Source organism: Aedes aegypti, chromosome 2 (genome assembly GCF_002204515.2).
Source record: "Aedes aegypti strain LVP_AGWG chromosome 2, AaegL5.0 Primary Assembly, whole genome shotgun sequence".
In the NCBI taxonomy this organism is placed as follows: domain Eukaryota; kingdom Metazoa; phylum Arthropoda; class Insecta; order Diptera; family Culicidae; genus Aedes; species Aedes aegypti.
The window spans coordinates 101,928,548-101,950,283 of NC_035108.1; the positions used below are offsets into that span (position 1 = coordinate 101,928,548).

At 39.3% G+C, this 21,736-nt stretch overlaps 1 protein-coding gene and 1 long non-coding RNA gene across 3 annotated transcripts in view; both read right to left on the reverse strand.

The window, feature by feature from the left end:
* LOC5579058 (WD repeat domain phosphoinositide-interacting protein 2) overlaps positions 1-20,177 on the reverse strand; it is a 28,425-nt gene extending 8,248 nt beyond the window's left edge. Inside the window, exons 1-3 of one of the 2 annotated variants that reach the window (XM_001657208.2) lie at positions 19,713-20,175; positions 5,669-5,832; positions 4,694-5,608 (exon numbers count right to left, since the gene is read on the reverse strand). In XM_001657208.2, the coding sequence (XP_001657258.1) occupies positions 4,694-5,608; positions 5,669-5,736 (983 nt within the window). In that variant the 5' untranslated portion in view covers positions 5,737-5,832; positions 19,713-20,175. Of the gene's footprint in view, positions 1-4,693; positions 5,609-5,668; positions 5,833-19,712 lie in introns of both variants that reach the window. The other variant, XM_021841742.1, reaches the window with a different exon arrangement.
* A 433-nt stretch (positions 20,178-20,610) lies between these two features.
* On the reverse strand, positions 20,611-21,322 carry LOC110675105. Its single transcript, XR_002499284.1, has 2 exons — positions 20,954-21,322; positions 20,611-20,877 (listed from the first exon to the last, which is right to left on the reverse strand). It is a non-coding gene; the product is annotated as an uncharacterized LOC110675105 (long non-coding RNA).
* Between the last annotated feature and the right edge of the window lie 414 nt (positions 21,323-21,736).

Sequence of the window (21,736 nt, forward strand, 5' to 3'; positions counted from 1 at the left end):
ATATTCCGGAACCATTTTTACAGATGGCCATATTTCGGAAGTTTTCCAACGTTTTCCAATTAGTGCGTCCACCGGCATTCGAATTTCAATTAGTTTTAGTTCCCGGTAAAATCATGAACATCAATAAAACTTTGGATCACACAAAAATACCAGCGACAGGAAAAAAAATGTTTTTGAAAATCCATAAATCAATATTTGATACTGACATGAAATAGTTCTGGTGATGACTTAACTTAAAATTTAGCCTGAATTGAAAAAAGGCCGATTCATAATTTTCTCCCGAAAATTTAGCTCAAAATAGTAGAAAAAAGTAACTTTAGTGGCTCCAAAAAGGAGGCTTTAAAGTTTCAAAAAAGTGACCAAGTCGACAAAAAGTGATTCGCTACCAACCTTGATGTTCAAGCAAGTTACTGAAACCTGAGACGAGACTCGCGAAGACGGTCTTCTTTTTATGTGATTGCTGAGATTTTTTCTTATTCCACTTTGTGTTTATGCCAATCATGCGCAAGCCGTTCAAACTCTCACATGCGTTTGCATCACATCGAACCATAAATAGCCTTTTCAGTGAAATTTCATGCCAGCAAACGTAGCAGATATTATAAAAAACTAATCTTGTGTTTAGATTTATCAGCAACTTTGGAAAAAAAAACTGCTCCATCGACTGAGGTTTTTAATAACAGTTTATTGTGAATACAATACTTTTCACTTTTGCAGCCATAAAAACGGAGGGCTGCATTTGACGTTTCGTGACAGCGGAATCTGGGCTGCATATGACGTTGATATTTTTCCTCTTCGCGAGTCTCTCTCAGACTGAAACTAGACCAAATTTGCCGTCTATGCGTCTATGCGAGAGTGCCAATTCGAGTCCATGGGGTGACGCCTACAGAGTAGTAGGTAATGGCTAAGACCAAAGGTTCCATAGCATCCCAAGAAAAGTCGCCCGAGTTGCTGCGATCGATAATCGATGTACTCTTCCCGCACCATCCCATAAGCCCAAGGCCCTCAGCGCCGTATGCGGCAGATGAGGGAGAGTGACGAACGAAGAGCCGGCAGAAGTCGTGAAATCTTTCGCGTTAAACAAGGCACCGGGACCCGATGATATCCCGAATGTTGCTTTAAAAGCGGCAGTGAACGCAGATCCGGACATGTTCATGTTGTAATTTGGACCAGTCTAGTTTATGTTGACGATGTTTATCATCATTGCCTTGCGCTGACCTTGTGATTCGCATGTATGTTGTTCTTTATGTTATGTATGTTTTGTAATAAACCGACCGCCGCGACGAGCAAACGTACTTTGTGTGCCTTCCGTGTTTTTCCCGTGACGCGTACCTAAATTCCCCTGGTAGTTTTGTCGGTACCACTGTGTACCTGGTGGGCATCTCCGTGGTCAAAGCCTTCCCACAGTTCAAAACCACGATGCAACGCTGCATTGATCAAGGAATTTTCCCGGATGTATGGAAGCGACAGAAATTGGTGCTACTACCAAAGGCGGGGAAACCACCAGGTGACCCGTCGACGTATAGACCTATCTGTCTACTAGATACGATGGGCAAGTTATTGGAGAGGTTGATTCTCAACAGGCTAGTACCGTATACGGAGAGTGCGGACGGCCTGTCCAACAACCAGTTTGGATCAGGAAAGGACGCTATCCAGTCGGTCGTTCAGACAGCTGAGGTGACAATCGAGCATAAAGGGAGCGGGATCCGTTACTGCGGGGTTGTCACTCTGGATGTGAAAAATGCGTTCAACAGCGCAAGCTAGGAAGCGATATCCTACGTACTTCACCGCCTCAAGGTACCGGTGCAGTTGTGTAAGCTTAAAGAAAGCTATTTTGATGGTAGCATTCTACTGTATGACACAGAGGAGGGGCAGAAAAGCGTTCGAATTACCGCGGGAGTACCTCAAGGTTCAATCCTGGGCCCGCTGTTATGGAATGCGATGTACGATGACGTACTGAGGCTGCCCCTTCCGACGATTGTTAAGATTGTTGGCTTCGCCGACGATATCACCCTAGTGGTCTATGGTGAATCGATGGAGGAAGTAGAGTTGATAGCAGCGCACTCTATCTCCATAGTTGAGGAATGGATGAAGTCTAGGAAACTAGGACTTGCCCGGCACAAGACTGAGGTGGTGGTGGTCAACAACCGCAAGTCCGAGCAACGGGCGCTTATCTCGGTAGGTGATTGCACCATAGAGTCCAAGCGATCCCTTAGGCATCTTGGGGTAATAATCAAATGACAAGCTCAGCTTCGCTAGCCACGTTGAATATGCCTGTAAAAGGCATGTACGGCTATTGCGGCGCTTTCGATGATGTCTAACAGCTCTGCTGTAATTGCCAGCAAACGCAAGCGCTTAAAGATAGCAACGGTATCTAAAGACGCCGTGTGCATCCTAGCCGGGATGACGCCCATCGGGCTCATCATCAAGGAAAATGTTCAATGCTTCAACCTAAGAGGTACAAGAGAAGTCCGCAACGCGTGTAAAGAGGCAACGCTCAGAGATTGTCAGCAGCAATCGGATAACTCCACTAAAGGTAAATGGCTAATACCAAATGTGTCAGATTGCTATAAAAGAAACCATGTTCAGATACTCAGAATCTCCTGAGTGACCCAATTGTGCTGATGTGGAGGAAACCTCGGAGCATGTCGTATTCGATTGCTCGCGTTTCATTGTTGTAAGAGATCGCATGCTTATTACATGCGGAGGGGACACGTCGCCCGACAATATAATAGAGAGAATGTGGGCGGATGCCGAGTGCTAGAATAAAGTTACTACGGCTGTCACTCACGTTATGCTAGAATTGCAGCGCCGACCAAAAGTCGGCTGCAGAGAATTAGCCCTGCCAAGGCTAGGGTTTAAGTCGGCTAGGAGAAGCAGTTTCCCTAGGCTACTTCTGCTACACGTGTTGTGCTATATGCAGTGGCCCCTCCCCGAAGAAATACCGTAAGGTGGTTCCGGGGAAATAAGGGTCTGAGGCCAAGGGTAATGTCGATGCACTGTAAACCAGCAGTTACATATATGAGCAGTTCAAAAAGAATTGCTCAAGTACAGTGCATGGGCTGGTTTTAGCGGGTCGTCGTTGGGGTGCGTCATCCCCGCACTCCCTGAGTTACCTCCTCAGGGGGTCTGTTTGCAGATTTCCCCCTTGTAGAAAAAAAAAAATACAAACTTTATTGATTGGTAAAATTTTCCCAACAGGGGCTGTCCATTTATTACGTAAAACAATTTTGGTGGTTTTTGGACCAACCCCCTCCTCCCATAGTAAGATTTTTTATATGAAAATTGAAAATATTTTTTATGACGCGTAAGAAATCTCAAAACCACCCTCCCCCCATGAAACCTTACGTAATTAATGGACGACCTTCTCCTGTAGATTCAAAATATCTAGGACTTACATTTTTTGAGTTTGACTTTATATCATACATATTAGACCTATTCGTATTTTCAAAAATGTCTGGAAACTCCCCAGTCAACCAATACTTTGATTTTTCATTACGAAATGAACTTCTGGCCAAAATTTCACTCAATTTAGAGTAAATTTAGGTGTGCTTCAAATCAATTATGTGTTTTTGGGCTATTTTCAAGCTTTGAAAAATCATAACTACCGAACAAAACATCGAAATTTATCGGAAATACCTCTACATAGTAGTTTATCCAATTCTACGAACTTTTGCCGAACACGATTTCAAGATTGGAGCAAGTTTTAACCTAGTTTGGTTGAGGTTTGTATCTCAAGGTTCTTGAAAATCTCTTTTTTCGGGAAGTGTTTTCATTGAAAAGCATGCCTGCATGAACAGTTCGGATTTTGAATTTCCAGACATGATGACTATGTATATCTTAAGGTCAATCCCGTTCAAAGTTACCATTTATCTTACGAAGATAAGTTGTAAAAAATAGTTAATTATGAAGCACATTTGTAAATACACTGTGGGTGAGCCAAGAGCACCACCGTGAGCTTCAAAGTACACAAAAAATGAACACGTTAGCACTGCCTTTTCTCAGTCGATGATGATGATTGTTTTCAAATCGTTCTAAATGATCAGTGAAATGCGATCAAAACAATCATCACTCGGAAAGAAAAAGCAATGCTAACTTGTTCAATTCATTCGTTTTCGGTACATGTGTCATGCATGATTAAACTATCATCAGGTTGCGCTGCGGTGTTCGATCTTTGGGCATTTATTGTAATTTATTGCCTTAAGCAACATGTAAGCTGTTGATGGTCAATGAATTCATAAATGTATTATGTTTGATTCCCGTTGACTAGGGCCTGAAAAAAATAATGTCAATGGGTGTTTTATATACCATGTATATTGAGAAAACTGTAATTTCTGGGTACTTTGGAGAACAAATTTGGATCAAACAATGTTAAAACTCAATTTAATCATATTAGCGTGTTCGACAAACTTTGAAAGAATATAATTAGCTTTCAAATAGTGGTAATAGCAAGTGGTTTTGATTTTCCACATGCTAGTTATGATTTTCCAAACCTTGAAATAACCCCAAAAACACATTTTCAACTTGAAGCATACTAAAATCTTTATCAAATGAGCTGAAAATTTGACCAGACATTGTTCTTAACATGAGAATTCCGAATACTGCTTGACCGGTAGATTTCCAGACATTTTTTAAAATATGAACAGGTCTAATACATATGTATAAGGGTGGACTCCCTTAACCTACGCATACTCACTTTAACGTTTTCTGGATTGTGGAAATAACACAGGAATGTCTGAGACCCGCCACTGGAAGCACGGCCGAGGCAAACGCCCTGCCCTGCGTGAATACATCCGTCACCTGCGAGGGCAGAGCCAGCGGTAAATAACTGCTCACCGCCCTGCTTATATATCCCATCCAGTGATCCCTGTTGCCCTGGTCATCATTGCTCTCCGGAGTGGTCCTTTCCAGTTTGAAAATATGAACCGTTTCCGTGTTGGAACTGCAACACAGATACTTCGAGCAGGTGCTGAACGCAAGCGATGCTATCGAGACGCACCGTTTCACACCTCGGCGAAATTCGAACAGTTTCGAGCCATCGTTCACGGAGAACACCCGGATCACCGTGCCCTTCTCGCTGGCCGTGGCAATTTCCGTACCTGCCTGGCTAAACGCAATCGCAGCCAGAGGCGAATCGTGAGCGGAGATCATCGTTTTGGCGTGTAGATTAACGGCGTCGAATATTTGAACTTCTCCGACCGTGGCACTTCCCGGGTAGGCCAGGTAGCAATGGTCGGAATTCGATGCCAGGGCGCACAGTCCAGTCTTGTTTGGTGGGGTGTCTCGGATGGTGTGGACCACTTTCATGTCGCGAATGTTGTGAATGTACAGACTTTCGTCCAAGCATACGACCAGTCGGGATCGGTTCAGCTTCACGGCCAGAATGGTGTTCGAGTACGAGTAGTTGCAAATTTCCGTACCCTTCTTGAAGTGGCACACTTTCAGCTTTCGGGGAGCGGATAGGGATACGACGGCGACCAGCGAGCTACAGAAGAGACGTTCGACCAGACGAATTTCTTCACCATAGCTGGAATAGATCTGATCGAGGTTGTCCTCCACTGAGTTCAGCGCGAAAAGACTGTAACCATTTTTGGATCCAACTGCCAGGGAACTGAAAAAAGACGCGATGGTTTTTTTAGATTGAAAAGATTGAAATCGAGAGTAATCTTACGTGCAGTCCTGATTGAAATTGACGAAGAATCCACCCTCGTCGATATCAGACCGAGACGAGAGGCTCATTTTGGGGATTTATCGTTGAACTCGGTGAAGATGAATCGTCTAAGTAACCTTATTCTACTATTTACAACGTTAACGTGATATATATAAACTCGATATCTGTAAACGAAAAGAAATTATGCATTTATATTGTTATAATCGATTTTGATTGTATATTCCTGCCCTTGGGTAATGGAATCGAAAATGATTGATCAAGTGACGACGTATTGTTGATATTGTGGAATCACTCAATTGCTTATATTCTAATCGCAAAAACTTATCGTATAAATAATAATTAATTTTAAGCTAGTCTAATTGTTTAAGTTATACAGGAGATAGGCAAAATGATTGAGACATGCAAAATTTTGTTCAAATTCAAATGCTAATAACTTTTTGAAAAATGAATGAAATTGGATGCACCTTGAAGCATTCGATGGCAAATTTGGTCTAGTTTCAGGAATTTACATGCATATTGCCCACCGGACACCGGAGATGTTCCGAATTTTCCGAGGTCATGTCCAAATCACATTTTTTCTGTCGCTTGTTATTTTGTGCGGTGTGGCGGTCTATAGATGTAAAATTTCCCCATGAAACTAGATCCAATTGATGATTGAATGCAGGTGGACGCATTAAAAATTCGTTGGATATCTCCCGAGATATGGCCATTTCCGTAAAACTTGTCCCAGGAAATATCTAGGAGAAGGTGTCGACCGTGATTGTTTTATATTCTACAGTCGACTCTCCACATCTCGATGTTCTACATCTCGATATCTCTCCCTATGTCGATGGTTTCTTCGGTCCCTTCATGCTTCTCTCTCCATATCTCGATATCCTCTTTATCTCGATATCTCCATATCTCGATGTGTTTCTGTTGATTGTTTGTTCCCAATTTCCTCTCCATATGTCGATATGAACATTATCAAAGGTTACTAGACCAGATTTAAGTGATTCAAAACAATTTGGAAACTCGAAACGAAGTTTGTTTGTTTATTATTTTCCTAGTAACGGAGTGATTTTCAATCTAGTGTTCATTAAATTAACCTTCCTGTTGCATTCAAAAAAAGTTACACTTAAGGCATTCCGGGTCATATTGACCCGGATTTGGCACAGTAATATCGCAGGCATTTTTCAACCAAATTTCAATGTTTTTATACTCAAAATAATCGTTAGTTCATAAATTTTTCGAATCTGGGCCGGACACAAGGATTGATCGGGTTTGGCCGCTCAGAATCGACGCCGAACAGATCAAGGTTTGGCCATTTTTGTAAGGGCATGCTTTTCACGATAGGGATCGTGAAGTTTATCTGTATTGGTTTACAAATGGATGCATATGTAGAAGCTTCCTATCAGAACTGAAATTATTGCTACTATCAATCATTTGGAGCATCTAGATCTGTCTGGTGGCCACGGAACAGGACTCAGAGCTCCCAGACAGACACCAGAGATATCCGGATATGTGGTCAATTTACACTTTCCGCAGAACCTAAACATGCGACATATCAAAATTTGCAGAATTTTATGAATAAAAAACATCTAAGGGAATCTTAGCTGTCATAAGCCATATTGACCACGTTGTGGCCACAGAACCGGTTCCAGAGGCCCCAGCGAAGTGGCCAATTTTCGAATTATGTACAACCCAGCCATGTGACATATCACAATTTGCAGAATTTCATGAAAAGAAAACTTCAAGCAATAATAGCTATCCTGAGCCAAAATGACCACCTTGTGGCCACGGAATCGGTTCCAGAGGCCCCGGTAAGCTAGCCAGCTTACGGATTATGTACAATCTAGCCATGCGACACATCAAAATTTGCAGATTTTCTTGTAAAATACACTACAGGTAATCCTAGCTGTTTTAAGCCAAAATTGCCACTCTGTAGTCACAGAACTGGTTCCAATGGTTCCGGTAAATTGGCCAGTTAACGGTATATGTACAATCGAGCTATGCGACATATCAAAATTTACAGAATTTGGCAAGTTTGGAACTCGCTTGGCCATGTATATTGGCCAACGAGCGCCGGAAGTGTTCCCGGTTCCCTGAGGTCATTGCCAAATACATTTTTCATGTCGGTTTTTATTTTTGTGTGGTGTGAAGTTCCCTAGAAACTATAACTTATAGAAAGTTAAATGCCAGCGGACGCATACGGATTCGTTGGAAATCTTCCGAAATATCACCATTTCCGTAAAACTTGTTCCGGAAAATATGGTCAGTCATGTATTTCCAATCATGTATATATTATCCGGAGCTTTATCCATGTAAGCATCAAGCTTCAAGATGATGCTCCCAGCAGTATATTCAGTATATTTTAGACGCACTGACTACTCTATAGTAGGTTCCGGGTGCCCTGGGGGAAGTGGTCAATTAGGAATATGAGCATCAAACTTCCGAAGGTATTTCAGAACCACCAACTGCCATGATCAATATATAGTAGGTTTCATGTGCCCCGAGGAATGTGGCCAAATATAAGTATTAGGTATCAATATTTTAGAAGGTGATGCTTCTGAAAACACTTCCAGAACGACTGGCTGCCATTGCCACTGTATAGTACGTTCGAGGTACCCCGATAAAAGTGGCCAATTCCACCCATGCACGGCATAATATCAAAATGGGTAACAAACTTGAATATTTTTAAAATTCATGCTACCGGAAGCAGTTTTAGAATCACCGTCTACCATGAACAGTAGGTTCCATGTGACCACTATAATCCATAATAACCATTCTATAGTAGATTACAGAAGCTTCTACACAAATTTCCAATTCGGAACATGGCCACATCCCCTGGGGCTCTTGGAACCTGCTATAAAGTGGTCTAGCAGGCTGTGATTTTGGAAATGCTCTCCTTAAAAAAATCTTGAAGTTTGATACCCATATTGAAATGATTCCAGACAAGTTCCTAATTGGCCACCAGGAACATACTATACAATGGTTAAAGAAATAAGTTGCTTTGTAAATACTTCCAGAAGCATCAACTTAAAAAATCTTGATGTTTCATACCCATATCGATGAGTTTTCGGACATGTTTTGAATTGACCACATCCCTCGGGGCACCTGGAGCCAACTATACAATGGTCGTGGCAGCCGGTGGTAGTGAAAATGGTTCAGGAATCATCAGCTTTGAAAACCTTGAAGTTTGATGCCCATATTGATATTGTTCCAGATATGTTTCTTATCGGCCACTTCCCCTGGACACCTGGAACCTACTATAGAATGATCAGTGCATCTGATGGTTCAAAATATACTGCTGGACACATCATTTCAAAGTTCGATGCCCACTTGTATATAGGTAGCTTCGGATAATATTTATATGATTGGAAATACAAACATCACTGACTATATTTTCCGTAACCAGTTTCACGGAAATTGTCATATATCGGAAGATTTCCAACGAATATTATTGCGTCCGCCGGCATTCAATTTCCCATTAGTTCTAGTATCTAGGAAAATAGTAAACATCTGTATAACCTCACACCTCACAAAAATATCAAGATACATGAAAAATGCCATTTGGACATGTCATTGGGGAGCTGGGAACATCTCTGGCGTCTGGTGGCCAATATACATAGCCATTGGCCAAGCAAGTTCCTGAAACTAGAACAAATTTGCGGTCGACTTCTTCAAGATGCATCCAATTTAATCAATTTTCCATAAGGTTATAAGCATTTGAATCTAGGCGAAATTTTGCCTATCTCAAACATTTTGCCTATCCCATGTACCTTTATTGAACATGGTTAGCCTGCAAATTGGCCACATAACCGGGATCCTTGGAGCCTCCAGAATCTATTATATGGCCACCAAGTACCCAAGACTGCTAAGTTTACTTCAGCTAATTTATTTTATGAAATTCTTCAAATTTTGATCTGTCGCATAAAAACGACTCTCCAAAACTCGATGTTCAAGATACAGTGAAACCTCCATGAGTCGATGTTCCATGACTTGATATCGACTTATGGAACCATACTAGAATCAAAATTTCATGGTAGCTATGATGGTCCCCTCAAACAGCTTTCCGAAGCATTTTTGTCCCATGACTCGATACTTCCATGAGTCGATGGTTCTTTCCAATATCGACTCCTTGAGGTTTGAATGTAGAATTATCGAGTAATAGAATATACCGACACAAAAAATCACAAAATCGGAAGAACAAATTCTTGTACAGTGGGATTTCGTTATTGGCATGCTCCATTTTTGAATCACTCCCCTCCCGATACCTTCTCCTATGTATTAAAATTTATATTTTTTGTAAATATTATTATGTCTTTTTATTTAGTCATTTGAAAAGAATGCGAGCTTCACGCTTACTTTTAGGAGTACCTTACGCGCTTATTTAATTTTAGATAGTCGTATGTTCGCAACGTTTCACGAACTCATTAATCTCTATGAGTATCTCAACTAGAGTTCCAACATCTTTACTCAGGCATACACGCTGTATTACAAGCCCACTTGAGTATGCCGGTAGGTGATACAGTTAATATAAGTATGTTTTCTTCAGATTTGGAACAGCTCGTTTGAACAAAGCAGTATTGTCATAAGAGGAACAAAAAGTATATAACTCACCATTTCAGCTCACTGTTATTTTTATTGTGCAATGACAAAAAATTGTCAAATCATGGCCCAGGGCTGCTCAGATTACCTCGGATGTTTTTTTTTAAACGAAATTCTGCCAATTTTGATATGTCGCATGGCAGGCTTCTATGGAAATTTCAAATTGGCCACTTTACCGGGACCTCTGGAACCTACGGAACCGATTATTTGGCCACCGAGTAGTCAAATCATGACCCAGGGCTGCTCAGATTACCTCGGATGTTTTTTACACGAAATTCTGCAAATTTTGATATGTCGCATGGCAGGATTCTATGGAAATTTCAAATTGGCCACTTTACTGGGACCTTTGGAACCTACGGAACCGATTATTTGGCCACCGAGTAGCCAAAGCGTGAATCAGGGCTGCTCAGATTACCTCGGATGTTTCTTACACGAAATTCTGCAAATTTTGATATGTCGCAAGGCAGGCTTCTATGGAAATTTCAAATTGGCCACTTTACTGGGACCTCTGGAACCCACGGAACCGATTATTTGGCCACCGAGTAGCCAAACCATGTCCCAGGGCTGCTCAGATCACCTCGGATGTTTTTTACATGAAATTCTGCAAATTTTGATATGTCGCATGGCAGGATTCTATGGAAATTACAAATTGGCCACTTTACCGGGACCTCTGGAACCTTCGGAACCGATTATTTGGCCACCGAGTAGCCAAAACATGGCCTAGGGCTGCTCAGATTACCTCGGATGTGTTTTGTATGAAATTCTGCAAATTTTGATATGTCGAATGGCTGGTTTCAACGGGAATAGCAAATTGGCCACATTTCCGGGGTCTTCCAAGAATGGCTAAACCTTGATCCGTTTGTCGCCGATTCTAAGCCGTTAAACCCGGTCAATCTTAGTTTACCACTCAAATTCATAAAATTCATGAACTGACGGATTCTTTTGAGTATAAAAAGATTGAAATTTGGCTGGAAAACACCTACAAAATTGCAATGTCAAATCCGGGTCAATATGGCCCGAATGCCTTAAGTGTAACTTTTTTTGTGGCGCCCTTCAGAAACATGCTAGAAATTTGATTTTTTGCCAAAACACAGTTTTCCAGAAAATAGGAAAAGTCACAAAGTTTCAAAGCGCTAGGTGGTTCCGTTTAAAAGTTACAAGTGCTCAAAAGTCAGTTTCGGGTCATATTGACCCGAATGCAACAGGAAGGTTAATGTTCTTTGTCTCGATCTCTCCCTATCTCGATGGTCCCTCCGATATCGAGATGTGGAGAGGCGACTGTATTTTGTTATGACTATATCGGTCATGCGACTCAATGCTAAAGGGAGTCTGTGGAAGATTTTTTCAAATGATAGAAATGAATAGGTGGATAGGCGTCGCAAGGAAGTGACAAGATTTAAATTATGTTAGGTGGTGAAAATTTAGCAAGCCATTTTAAAGTCAGTAAGCATCGAAGCGTCCTGTATTTTGCCTAGCTTCTCTACTGAAAAAGGGTTGGCTCAAAGCTTTGAGCTTTGCTACCAACCAGGAAATATCATCAGTCACGTTTGTATTATAGACCATATCAATTTGCGTAACAAACTTCAAGATTTTTGAAGCTGAGGCTTCCGGAGGCATTTTCAGAACCACCAAGTAAATTCCTGAAGAACGACCAAGTAAATTCCTGTAACTAGACCAAAATTGCCATCGAATGCTTCCAGATGCATCCAATTTCATTCATTTTTCAAAAAAGTTATTAGCATTTGAAGTTGAACAAAATTTTGCTTGTATAATAGCGTTATTATATTTTACACTTTATTTATCACACTTTCAGTATGAGTTTAGTTATTGTCGTATGATCTAACAACAGATAACTACAAGTAATGCTGGAGAGACTGGCAGGGCCTAATACCAGTCTCTACTAATACTCAAATCGCTAACAAGACTGGGAAACCAATGATACCCTATACTGCCCATATTCGCATAACAGCCATGTTTTCCTATATCCAGCTTTTTACGCTTTTGTAGCAAGACTTTGAATCACCCCTTTTTGACGTTTATTGACTTCACTATATTTTTTATGGTTGAATCGAAGCAAACTTTGCGATTATGAAAATGTGTCATGTTGATGCAAAATAATGTCAAAAAATGGATCTTTAATTGAGGAAATGAAAATCAGTTTGGTTGAGGTAATTAAAATACAGTTATTAATATTTTTGCCATTTTAGGCAGTAAGCAGTTACCAAATTGACTGATTCCTGTTAATTCTCAATAATGAGCTATCCATAGAACTGAACGAGTGTTAGGAGATGCGAGTGGTCTCTGTGTCTCACAGGTCATTGAAATTAGACTTTTATGTTTGGTTTACTAACGATGTAGTAATTTTTACTTAATTCCCTGGGCTTGGAATTATATTTTTGCAATTTCCCATCGTAATAGGCTGTTAGTTATCACGCCAGTCTGTCATGAAACGGCCTACTTTCCTGCACAGAATTATGCAGTGTGGCAATAGTCATTACACAACTGAAACCAGTTGTGTAATGAATATTACGCATTACATAACTGTTTCAAGTTGCGTAACGAATCATTACACAATATTTTTCAGAAATTTCATTATAATGGTGAATGCAGCCCGATATGATTTATGATACCCTCAAGTGGTCTTCTACGAAATTGCAAAAAATGTTGTACGTAACTCGTTGCAGAACGAATAGTAGTGAAAGCCGATTTTTACACAAAATGCTCAACTTTGCCATGCTGTAACTTTGTTTTCCAAAGAGCAATCAGCATGAAATTTTGGTAGAGAACTACAAATATGCTCAATTTCATTATCACATAATATTATTTTTTCACACTACCGGCTAAAGCTAAGTATGCTGTTCCGCTCAAGAAAAGTAATAATTTCTGCCCAAGAAATTTCCTACAGTGAGCTCCATTTGAATTGACATTTCTTTTCAACTGCATACTGCGATCAAAGAAAAATGCTTTTCTTGAGCATTTCTTGCAAGAAATTTCCCACGCATCGAGATAGGAGATCACTTTTCTGTTGAAGTGCATACTTCGCTTAAAAAGTTGAGCACCAGGTGAAATCACTCAAAATAATAGGGTCCTAAAGGCCTGTCCCAATTTTAATGCCAAGCGCTTAAGTTTAGGCCAAAAACACATGTTTACTCATTTTTTTAATATTTTTGTTTAAGACCAAACAACATTTTTTTTTCGATTTTGTCACATTCCTTGGCTTAAACTCAAATTTTGGGTGTATTTTGCTTTCCGTGTCCCTTCCGAAATGTCAGACAGGAACAACCCCAGTGTTAGAACTAAAAGCCCTGTGGTGTTTTTGTCGATTAAGCGAACGTCAAACATGATCAAAAGTGTCAAGGTTCATTTATGGATCCAATTTTTAAATTAAAGTTTAAATATGATGTAGTCGTTATTTGAGCGGGAAAAATTGCTAAAATAGTTGTAGTAACATGCTCTTTCGTGTCAATAAATAAAAACAAGATTTCATTAAACATTTTAGGACCCAATAGTAGTTTTACTTTTGTAAATTTTTATTCTGTAATAATTCTGTAATCAATTGGCTTGTTCATACATGTATAGCTTGAGTAGAAATTATTGAAACGATGAAAAAGAAAATAAAAAAAACACTCAAAATACCTGCCAAAAATTCATGCCGATTGCTCACAGGGAAACTAAGTTGCAGCATGCCAAAGTTGAACATTTTGTACGAAAATCGGCTTTCCCTACTATTATTCTGAACACAACTGTACGTATGGCATTATTGTGTCAAGTCTTCCTCAATTCTTTTCCGATGGTGTACATGTGGTCCGCACAGACTATTACAACCATTACCTATCCCTGTTCCCGGCTTTGGACTGACTTGCACTCTCATTGCCCCACAAAACGCTGCAAATCGAAAGTGGAAAAGAATAATGATCAGGTTGAAAAAAGTGGCTCGTTCTAGTCCTATTATAAAGACAATTTACACCGTCTTCAGCCAAAGGCTGCACAGACTGAACAATCACTAACATTAGGCAACGGAAAACATGGAACACCTAGTAGCCCAGTGATGAATTTTTCGTTTGACGAAAAGATTCCACCGACTGGAGTGGGAATCGAACCCACACCCCATGGCACAATACGCCTAAGCGACTGACCTGACGCCGCTAACCGCACGGCCACGAATGTGACAAGAATTACTGAATTACTGCTCGCATTTCTGTATGTATTTTTTTCATTATTTTTTTCCAAGAATTGATTCAGGTATTTGCCCAAAGTTTCCTTCAGATATTACTTTAAAGATTTTTTTTCAGGAATTGAGAGTGCAAAAAGTGCTTCGTCACACAAAGTTTGCGGAAGTTGATACTTCTACCAAAATTCTCGTTTGGAACATCTTTTAGAATTCAATCATGATTTCCTACAAAATTGTCATTCAATATTTCTTTAAGATTTCAATCAGAATATTCTCGTAGAACATGTTCAGGACTTTTTCAGTACTATTTTTTCTACTATTGATCCCTTTACGAACCTTGTTTGGACCCGTGCCTTCGATTTTTCGTTGGACCCGTTGGCGAAAGCTAGCGGTGGTAATCCTTCTTGGACACCGTCTTGGGAAAAAACCTCTCGAAGGTCACGTCTTCTTTCGTTTATTAACTAAACATGGTATCAACAACAAACAAAAGGAAGGGTGAATCTCTGAATTCACTACTTCCTTCCAAAAAAGTGGGTTTTAAAACTGTCACTACACGTGGCAAGAATGGAAGAAAGGACGTTTCCCCGGAATGCGAACTTTCTTCCAAGGGTGAAATGAATAATTGTATCGAAATGAGCAATCAGTTCGATGCTCTAGACAAATTTTCCGAACACCAAATCGAAGCAGCCTCTAGCCCAGGCTCTTTGATTCAAGTGAGGAAGCAAAGAGTGCCGCCTATCGTGGTCAGTTGTTCCGAATTTGGGGGATTTAGGCAGGAGATCTTGAACTCCATTAGGGGAATCAAGGTTTCCTTCCAAATCGCAAAGAAAGGAGACTGTCGCGTTTTGCCGGAAACTATTAAAGATCGTGAACTTCTTCTCAGACATCTTGAAGAGAAGAAGCACAAATTTTTTACTTATGACGACAAAACTGAACGTTTGTTCAAAGTTGTCTTGAAAGGTCTCTCAAGTGACTATAAATCACCTGAAGAGATCAAAAATGGAATAAATGATATACTTGGATTTTCCCCAGTCCAAGTAATCATTATGAAAAAGAGAACCCAATCTGGCATTGTTCGGAAAGGGCTTTCTCAAGAATTTTATTAAGTTCACTTTAACAAAAAAGAACTAAATAATATTAAAGCTTTAGAAAAAGCAAAACTTATGTTCGATGTCCGTGTGACATGGGAACATTTCCAGAAACCTGGAGGAAATTACCAGAACCCCACTCAGTGCCGTCGGTGCCAAAAGTGGGGTCATGGTACAAAAAATTGTCGCATGGATGCTAAATGCATGATTTGCGGAGGTTCTTCTCACGCCAAAGACGTCTGTCCAGTGAAGGAAGATACCACCAAATTCATATGTTGTAATTGCGGGGCTAACCATAAGTCCAATTTTTGGAATTGTCCTTCACGCAAAAAGGTCATTGAGGCTCGTGCCAGGCAGATGAAAGATAATATCCGTTACGATAACGGTCGTTTCCGGAATTTGCCTGGTAGAGTATCGAACAATGCTCATTTTTCAGTTAACGATCGCTTGATCATGAATCATACCCATCAGGAAGATCATAATCATGCTCATTCACAAACTAATTTTAATCCGTCGGGTAGCCGTTCGAATCTTTCAATTTCGAATGTATCTACCCACGTTAAATCCTTTGCCGATATCGTAGCAGGAAAATCGAAATCCTTCCCTGTTCGATCCATGGATACCCATTCTGCTTGTTTCAAATCAAATGGATAAAACCCTACCGCCGCAGGTAATTCCGCTTCTTCGTCTACCGGAAATTCCAATGGGAAATCACATGACATGTCTGCCTCTGATTTTAATTTTCTAACTGAATAATTGAATCTAATGATTGATGCAATGTTCAAAGCCACCACTATGACTGAAGCAGTCCAAGTAGGTGTAAAATTTACAAATCAAATTGTTATTGGATTACGTTTTTCTAATGGATCCAAATAATAATTTAAATATTTTAAATTGGAATGCTCGTTCTCTGAATGGTAAAGAGGACGAGCTGTTTAATTTTCTTACGGTTAATAACGTGCATATAGCAGTTATTACCGAAACGTATTTAAAACCTGGATCTAAACTCAAAAGAGATCCTAACTTTTTTGTTTATCGTAATGATCGACTTGATGGGGCATATGGGGGAGTTGCAATCATCATTCATAGGCGTATAAAACATCAACTGTTTTCATCATTTGAAACTAAAGTTTTTGAAACTTTAGGTGTTTCTGTTGAAACACAGTTTGGTAAATATACTTTCATAGCTGCCTACTTGCCTTTTCAATGCTCTGGGCAGCAAGTTAATTTGCTCCAAACTGATTTGCGTAAATTGACTCGCAATAAGTCAAATTTTTTTGTCATTGGTGACTTTAATGCCAAACATCGGTCATGGAATAATTCTCAAAGTAATTCCAACGGCAGAATTTTATTTGATGAGTGCTCTTCAGGATATTTCTCAATTCAATACCCTGATAGCTCCACATGTTTTTCCTCTTCTAGAAATCCATCTACGATTGATTTGGTCTTAACCGACTCTAGTCATCTTTGTAGCCAACTGATTACTCATGCTGATTTTGATTCTGATCATGTCCCTGTTACATTTCAAATATCCCAAGAAGCGATTCTCAATCCTATCAGCTCCACTTTCAATTATTTACGAGCCGACTGGAATATATATAAAACGTATGTTGACTCTAATCTTGATGTTAACATTTCTTTAGAAACTAAACTTGATATTGACAATGCTCTTGAAACTTTAACAAATTCCATTGTTGAAGCCAGAAGCATTGCAATTCCAAAATGTGAAGTAAAATTTGAATCCGTGATTATAGACGATGATCTTAAACTCTTGATCCGTCTTAAAAACGTGAGGAGAAGGCAATTTCAACGCACTCGCGATCCTGCTATGAAAATTATATGGCAGGATTTACAGAAAGAAATCAATAAACGTTTTGCTCAATTAAGAAACAAAAATTTTGAAAATAAAATTTCTCAATTGGACCCTGGCTCTAAGCCCTTTTGGAAATTATCTAAAATCTTGAAAAAACCTCAGAAGTCAATACCGGCATTGAAAGAGGAAAACAAATTATTACTAACTAATTGCGAAAAAGCTCAAAAACTTGCTATGCAGTTTGAAAGTGCGCACAATTTTAATTTAGGACTTACTAGTCCAATTGAAAATGAAGTTACTCAGGAGTTCGAAAATATTCTCAATCAAGATAACGTTTTCGAAAATAACTGGGAGACTGATTTGGAAGAAGTGAGAACTATTATTAAAAAATTCAAAAACATGAAAGCTCCTGGCGATGATGGAATTTTCTACATCCTCATCAAGAAACTTCCAGAAAGTAGCTTATCATTTTTAGATGATATATTTAGCAAGTGTTTTCAATTAGCATATTTTCCTGACAAATGTAAAAATGCTAAGGTTGTTCCAATTTTAAAACCAGACAAAAATCCTGCAGAAGCTTCTAGCTATCGTCCAATCAGTTTGCTTTCCTACATCAGTAAACTTTTTGAAAAGGTTATTTTGAACAGAATGATGGCCCACATCAACGAAAATTCAATTTTTGCCAATGAACAGTTCGGATTCCGCCATGGACATTCGACCACTCATCAACTTTTACGTGTAACAAATTTGATCCGTTCCAACAAATCTGAAGGCTATTATACTGGTCTTGCTCTTCTAGACATAGAAAAAGCATTCGACAGTGTTTGGCATGAAGGTTTGATTGTAAAATTAAAAAAACTTTAATTTTCCAACATACATTGTTAGAATAATTCAAAGTTATCTGTTAAATCGTACACTTCAGGTTAGTTATCAGAACTCCAGATCTGAAAGACTTCCTGTAAGAGCTGGTGTTTCTCAAGGCAGCATTTTGGGACCAATATTATACAATATTTTCACATCTGACTTACCTGAGTTACCTCAGGGATGTCAAAAATCTTTGTTTGCGGATGACACAGGCCTCTCCGCCAAAGGACGAAGCCTGCGTGTCATCTGTAGTCGATTGCAAAAAAGTTTGGATATTTTTTCTTCATACTTGCAAAAATGGAAGATTTCTCCTAATGCATCCAAAACTCATCTAATAATATTCCCACATAAACCAAAAGCTCTTTATTTGAAACCTTCAAGTAGACATGTTGTCTCGATGAGAGGGGTTCCAATAAATTGGTCAGATGAAGTTAAGTATCTAGGGCTCATGCTAGATAAGAATTTAACTTTCAAAAATCACATTGAGGGCATTCAAGCCAAATGTAACAAACATGTAAAATGTCTCTATCCCCTTATTAATAGAAAATCAAAACTTTGTCTTAAGAACAAGCTTTTGATATTCAAACAAATTTTCATGCCAGCCATGTTGTATGCTGTACCAATATGGACTAGCTGTTGTAATACCAGGAAAAAAGCTCTGCAGAGAATTCAAAATAAAATTTTGAAAATGATTCTGAGGCTTCCTCCCTGGTATAGTACCAATGAGTTACATAGAATATCCAATGTTGAAACATTGGAACAAATGTCAAATAAAATAATCAATAATTTCAGGCAAAAATCGTTACAATCTTCTATTGCCACGATTAATGCGTTATATGTTTAGGTTAAGTTAGGTTAAGTATATTAAAAACGTTTTTTTTTCTCTTATAAGCAGGTGAAATCAACTCACCTGTAAAAAATCTAAACTGCTACGGCAAATGAAATGTAATATGTTGTTAACAAAATGTTAATTAAATCTTAAATTTGTTTTACCAAATTAGGATGATAGTGTTGTCTAATAACACAGAACACCTAGATATAAGAAATAATGAATGTAATGTTTGGAATGATACTAATAAAGAAATTAAAAAAAAAAAAAGATGCTCCAGTGGCACAGCCGAAGAACATTCCTGCGAAAAGTTTCAATGGCTGCAGCGGGAATCGAACCCACACCCCATGACACGACACGCTTAACTGCCTGACGGCACTAAGCGCTCGGCCACGAGGCCCACAATAGTCTTTTTAGTGAACAGGACGAAAATAGAGACCAAGTCGGACACTCTTCCCTGTAGGATTTTGGAACTGCTCCACAAAGAATATGAGGCGATAATACTTCTCTTGCTTTTCCTGTTCCTTGTCAAGAGCTTCGAGCAGCAGTTTCAAGGTAGCAATCTCTTGCTGCTTGCTGCTAACATTGAAAGAGAACACTGATAGATAGAGGCAGTAACGATTGTTTTCATTTTGATTGCGCATAAAAACGCATCAGCCACAAATCCCTATAAAGAGAATTGCCCCTTGTACCTGCTTTTGTGCGTTCCTCCTCCGGATTCCACTCCGTTTGTCGCAGCGGTGGCGAAGTTGTCCCTTTTTAGCACAATCGAAACGAAACGATTGATAAGCTTTTTGGCTAGCCGAAAAACAGCTGATGAAATTAACGTTCTTTCCTCTGGCCTGGGCTCAAAATGGTTTCTTTCTCGACGACGACAGCTTCGAAGACGGGGAAAAAGTAAACTTTTGGTTTTTATTCCGATGAATTTCACTTCCTGCTCTTAACGTTCCGCACCGTATCACGAACGGTTTGTCTTGACCCGTTCGAATGCAGTTTTCCAAGATTTAATCACAAATTTAATGGCTCTGATTTGGCCAATAACTTTCGAGCGAGAACACTTCCTTTTTGCGACGATACGAAAAACAACGACGACGAGCCTTTATTTTTATTTTTTTGCGATGCGATGTTTGTGTTTGTCTTCTTCTCGTGAGCGTTTTCCTCCCTCGATCGCGCTTTGTTTTCACTTTTTGACACTGATCGGACTTGATTGCTGTGACGTTTTCAAAGTCGAGGGGTTTCGAAAACGAGCTCAACTTGCCATTAGGTCTACCATGATCAGAGCACGATTTCAGTGTTGGACGATTTCAGTGTTGGATAGCGGGCCAAATGTGGAAAAAGGTGTTCCACAATATTGAACAGAACGCTGCGCTTCACTACACGGATAAATAATTTCACACTAAAATGCTTAAAAGTTATACTAAAACCATATTCGGTCTATTCACCCCTTGGAATGCATATAATCGCTTTATACTTTCATAAGTATAATCGGCGTTTAAGATGCAAAATGCTTAATGACGCTTAAATGATTATGATCCCGTTACGGTTTTGTTTACTTATCAGACTCAACCCAGAACAAAGGAAGGATCGAAATTAAGTTAATGAAACAAATAGATGAAAAGACATTTATTTCTATAAATATTCTGCTGAACATCCAACTTTACACATTCCCTGTAACGCGGCGTTCTAATATGAAGTTCCACACGCGACGATGATGACCTTGTTAGATTGTTCGATTGTGGTGCCGTTCCCAGTGGCTACAACCAACAGGTCTCCATAATTTCACATTTTTCCGCTTGTGAGGAACCTTCCTTTGGAATCGCTGACTGGTATCGGTCCACATCAGGTGAAATCTTAGGTCTATTAAGGAATTTGATGAAAAAGATAGCTATAATTTCAATTCTTCGGCATCATGGTGATTGAAGTGGAGACTTACTTTCAAATAGCTGAAATTTATAGTCTTTTTCACTCCTTCCTTGACTCCTTCTTACAGACGACAAAGTTTTCCCAGTTAACTTTAATAGTAACACGGAAGCTGAAAGTTCTACCAGTTTTCATTATGAAAAATCACAAGAAACTAGCAAAAACTTTTTTTTTTTCTAAACACGTGTGTTATCCTGCAACAGAAACTTTTAAAAATATCACCAAGTCCAAGGTATAACACAAGGTAGCTAAAAAAACATTGTAATTTATATTTTTCGAAAATGCATGGTAAAGTATAAAATAATAAGCTTTGACATGCTTAATATCCAAAAAAGTGAGAAATGTAATAATTGTTATTCTAATTAGCATTTCCAAAGTTCTCCGTGTATACAACGCTTGTCGACTTTTCCAGAATTCGTCGGAACGCTTTTCGGATTTCATGTTGAGACTAGGGCGATGACATATTGCAGGAGTAGAGAAGGGATAAAAGGAGAGAAGAGAAAAGAGTCAAAGCTCTCTCAATGCAAACTATATGGAAAACGCGCTTACCTGATATACTAAGGGTCTGTCTCAATTGCGTTATTAAAATTAGTCCGAACTTAAATTTGACAGTTCGGAAATTATTTCCCGTCCAATCAATCAATGAACTGTCAAATTTAATTTTCGTCTGGTCCAATTCGACAACGTCGCCGATTCAGAAAATTTCAACGCTAGTGCAGGCAAGTTAACACAAAATATCATCAAAATATTATTTAAAGATGAATTTCTAATTCTTGAATTTTCTTCTTTTCATGTT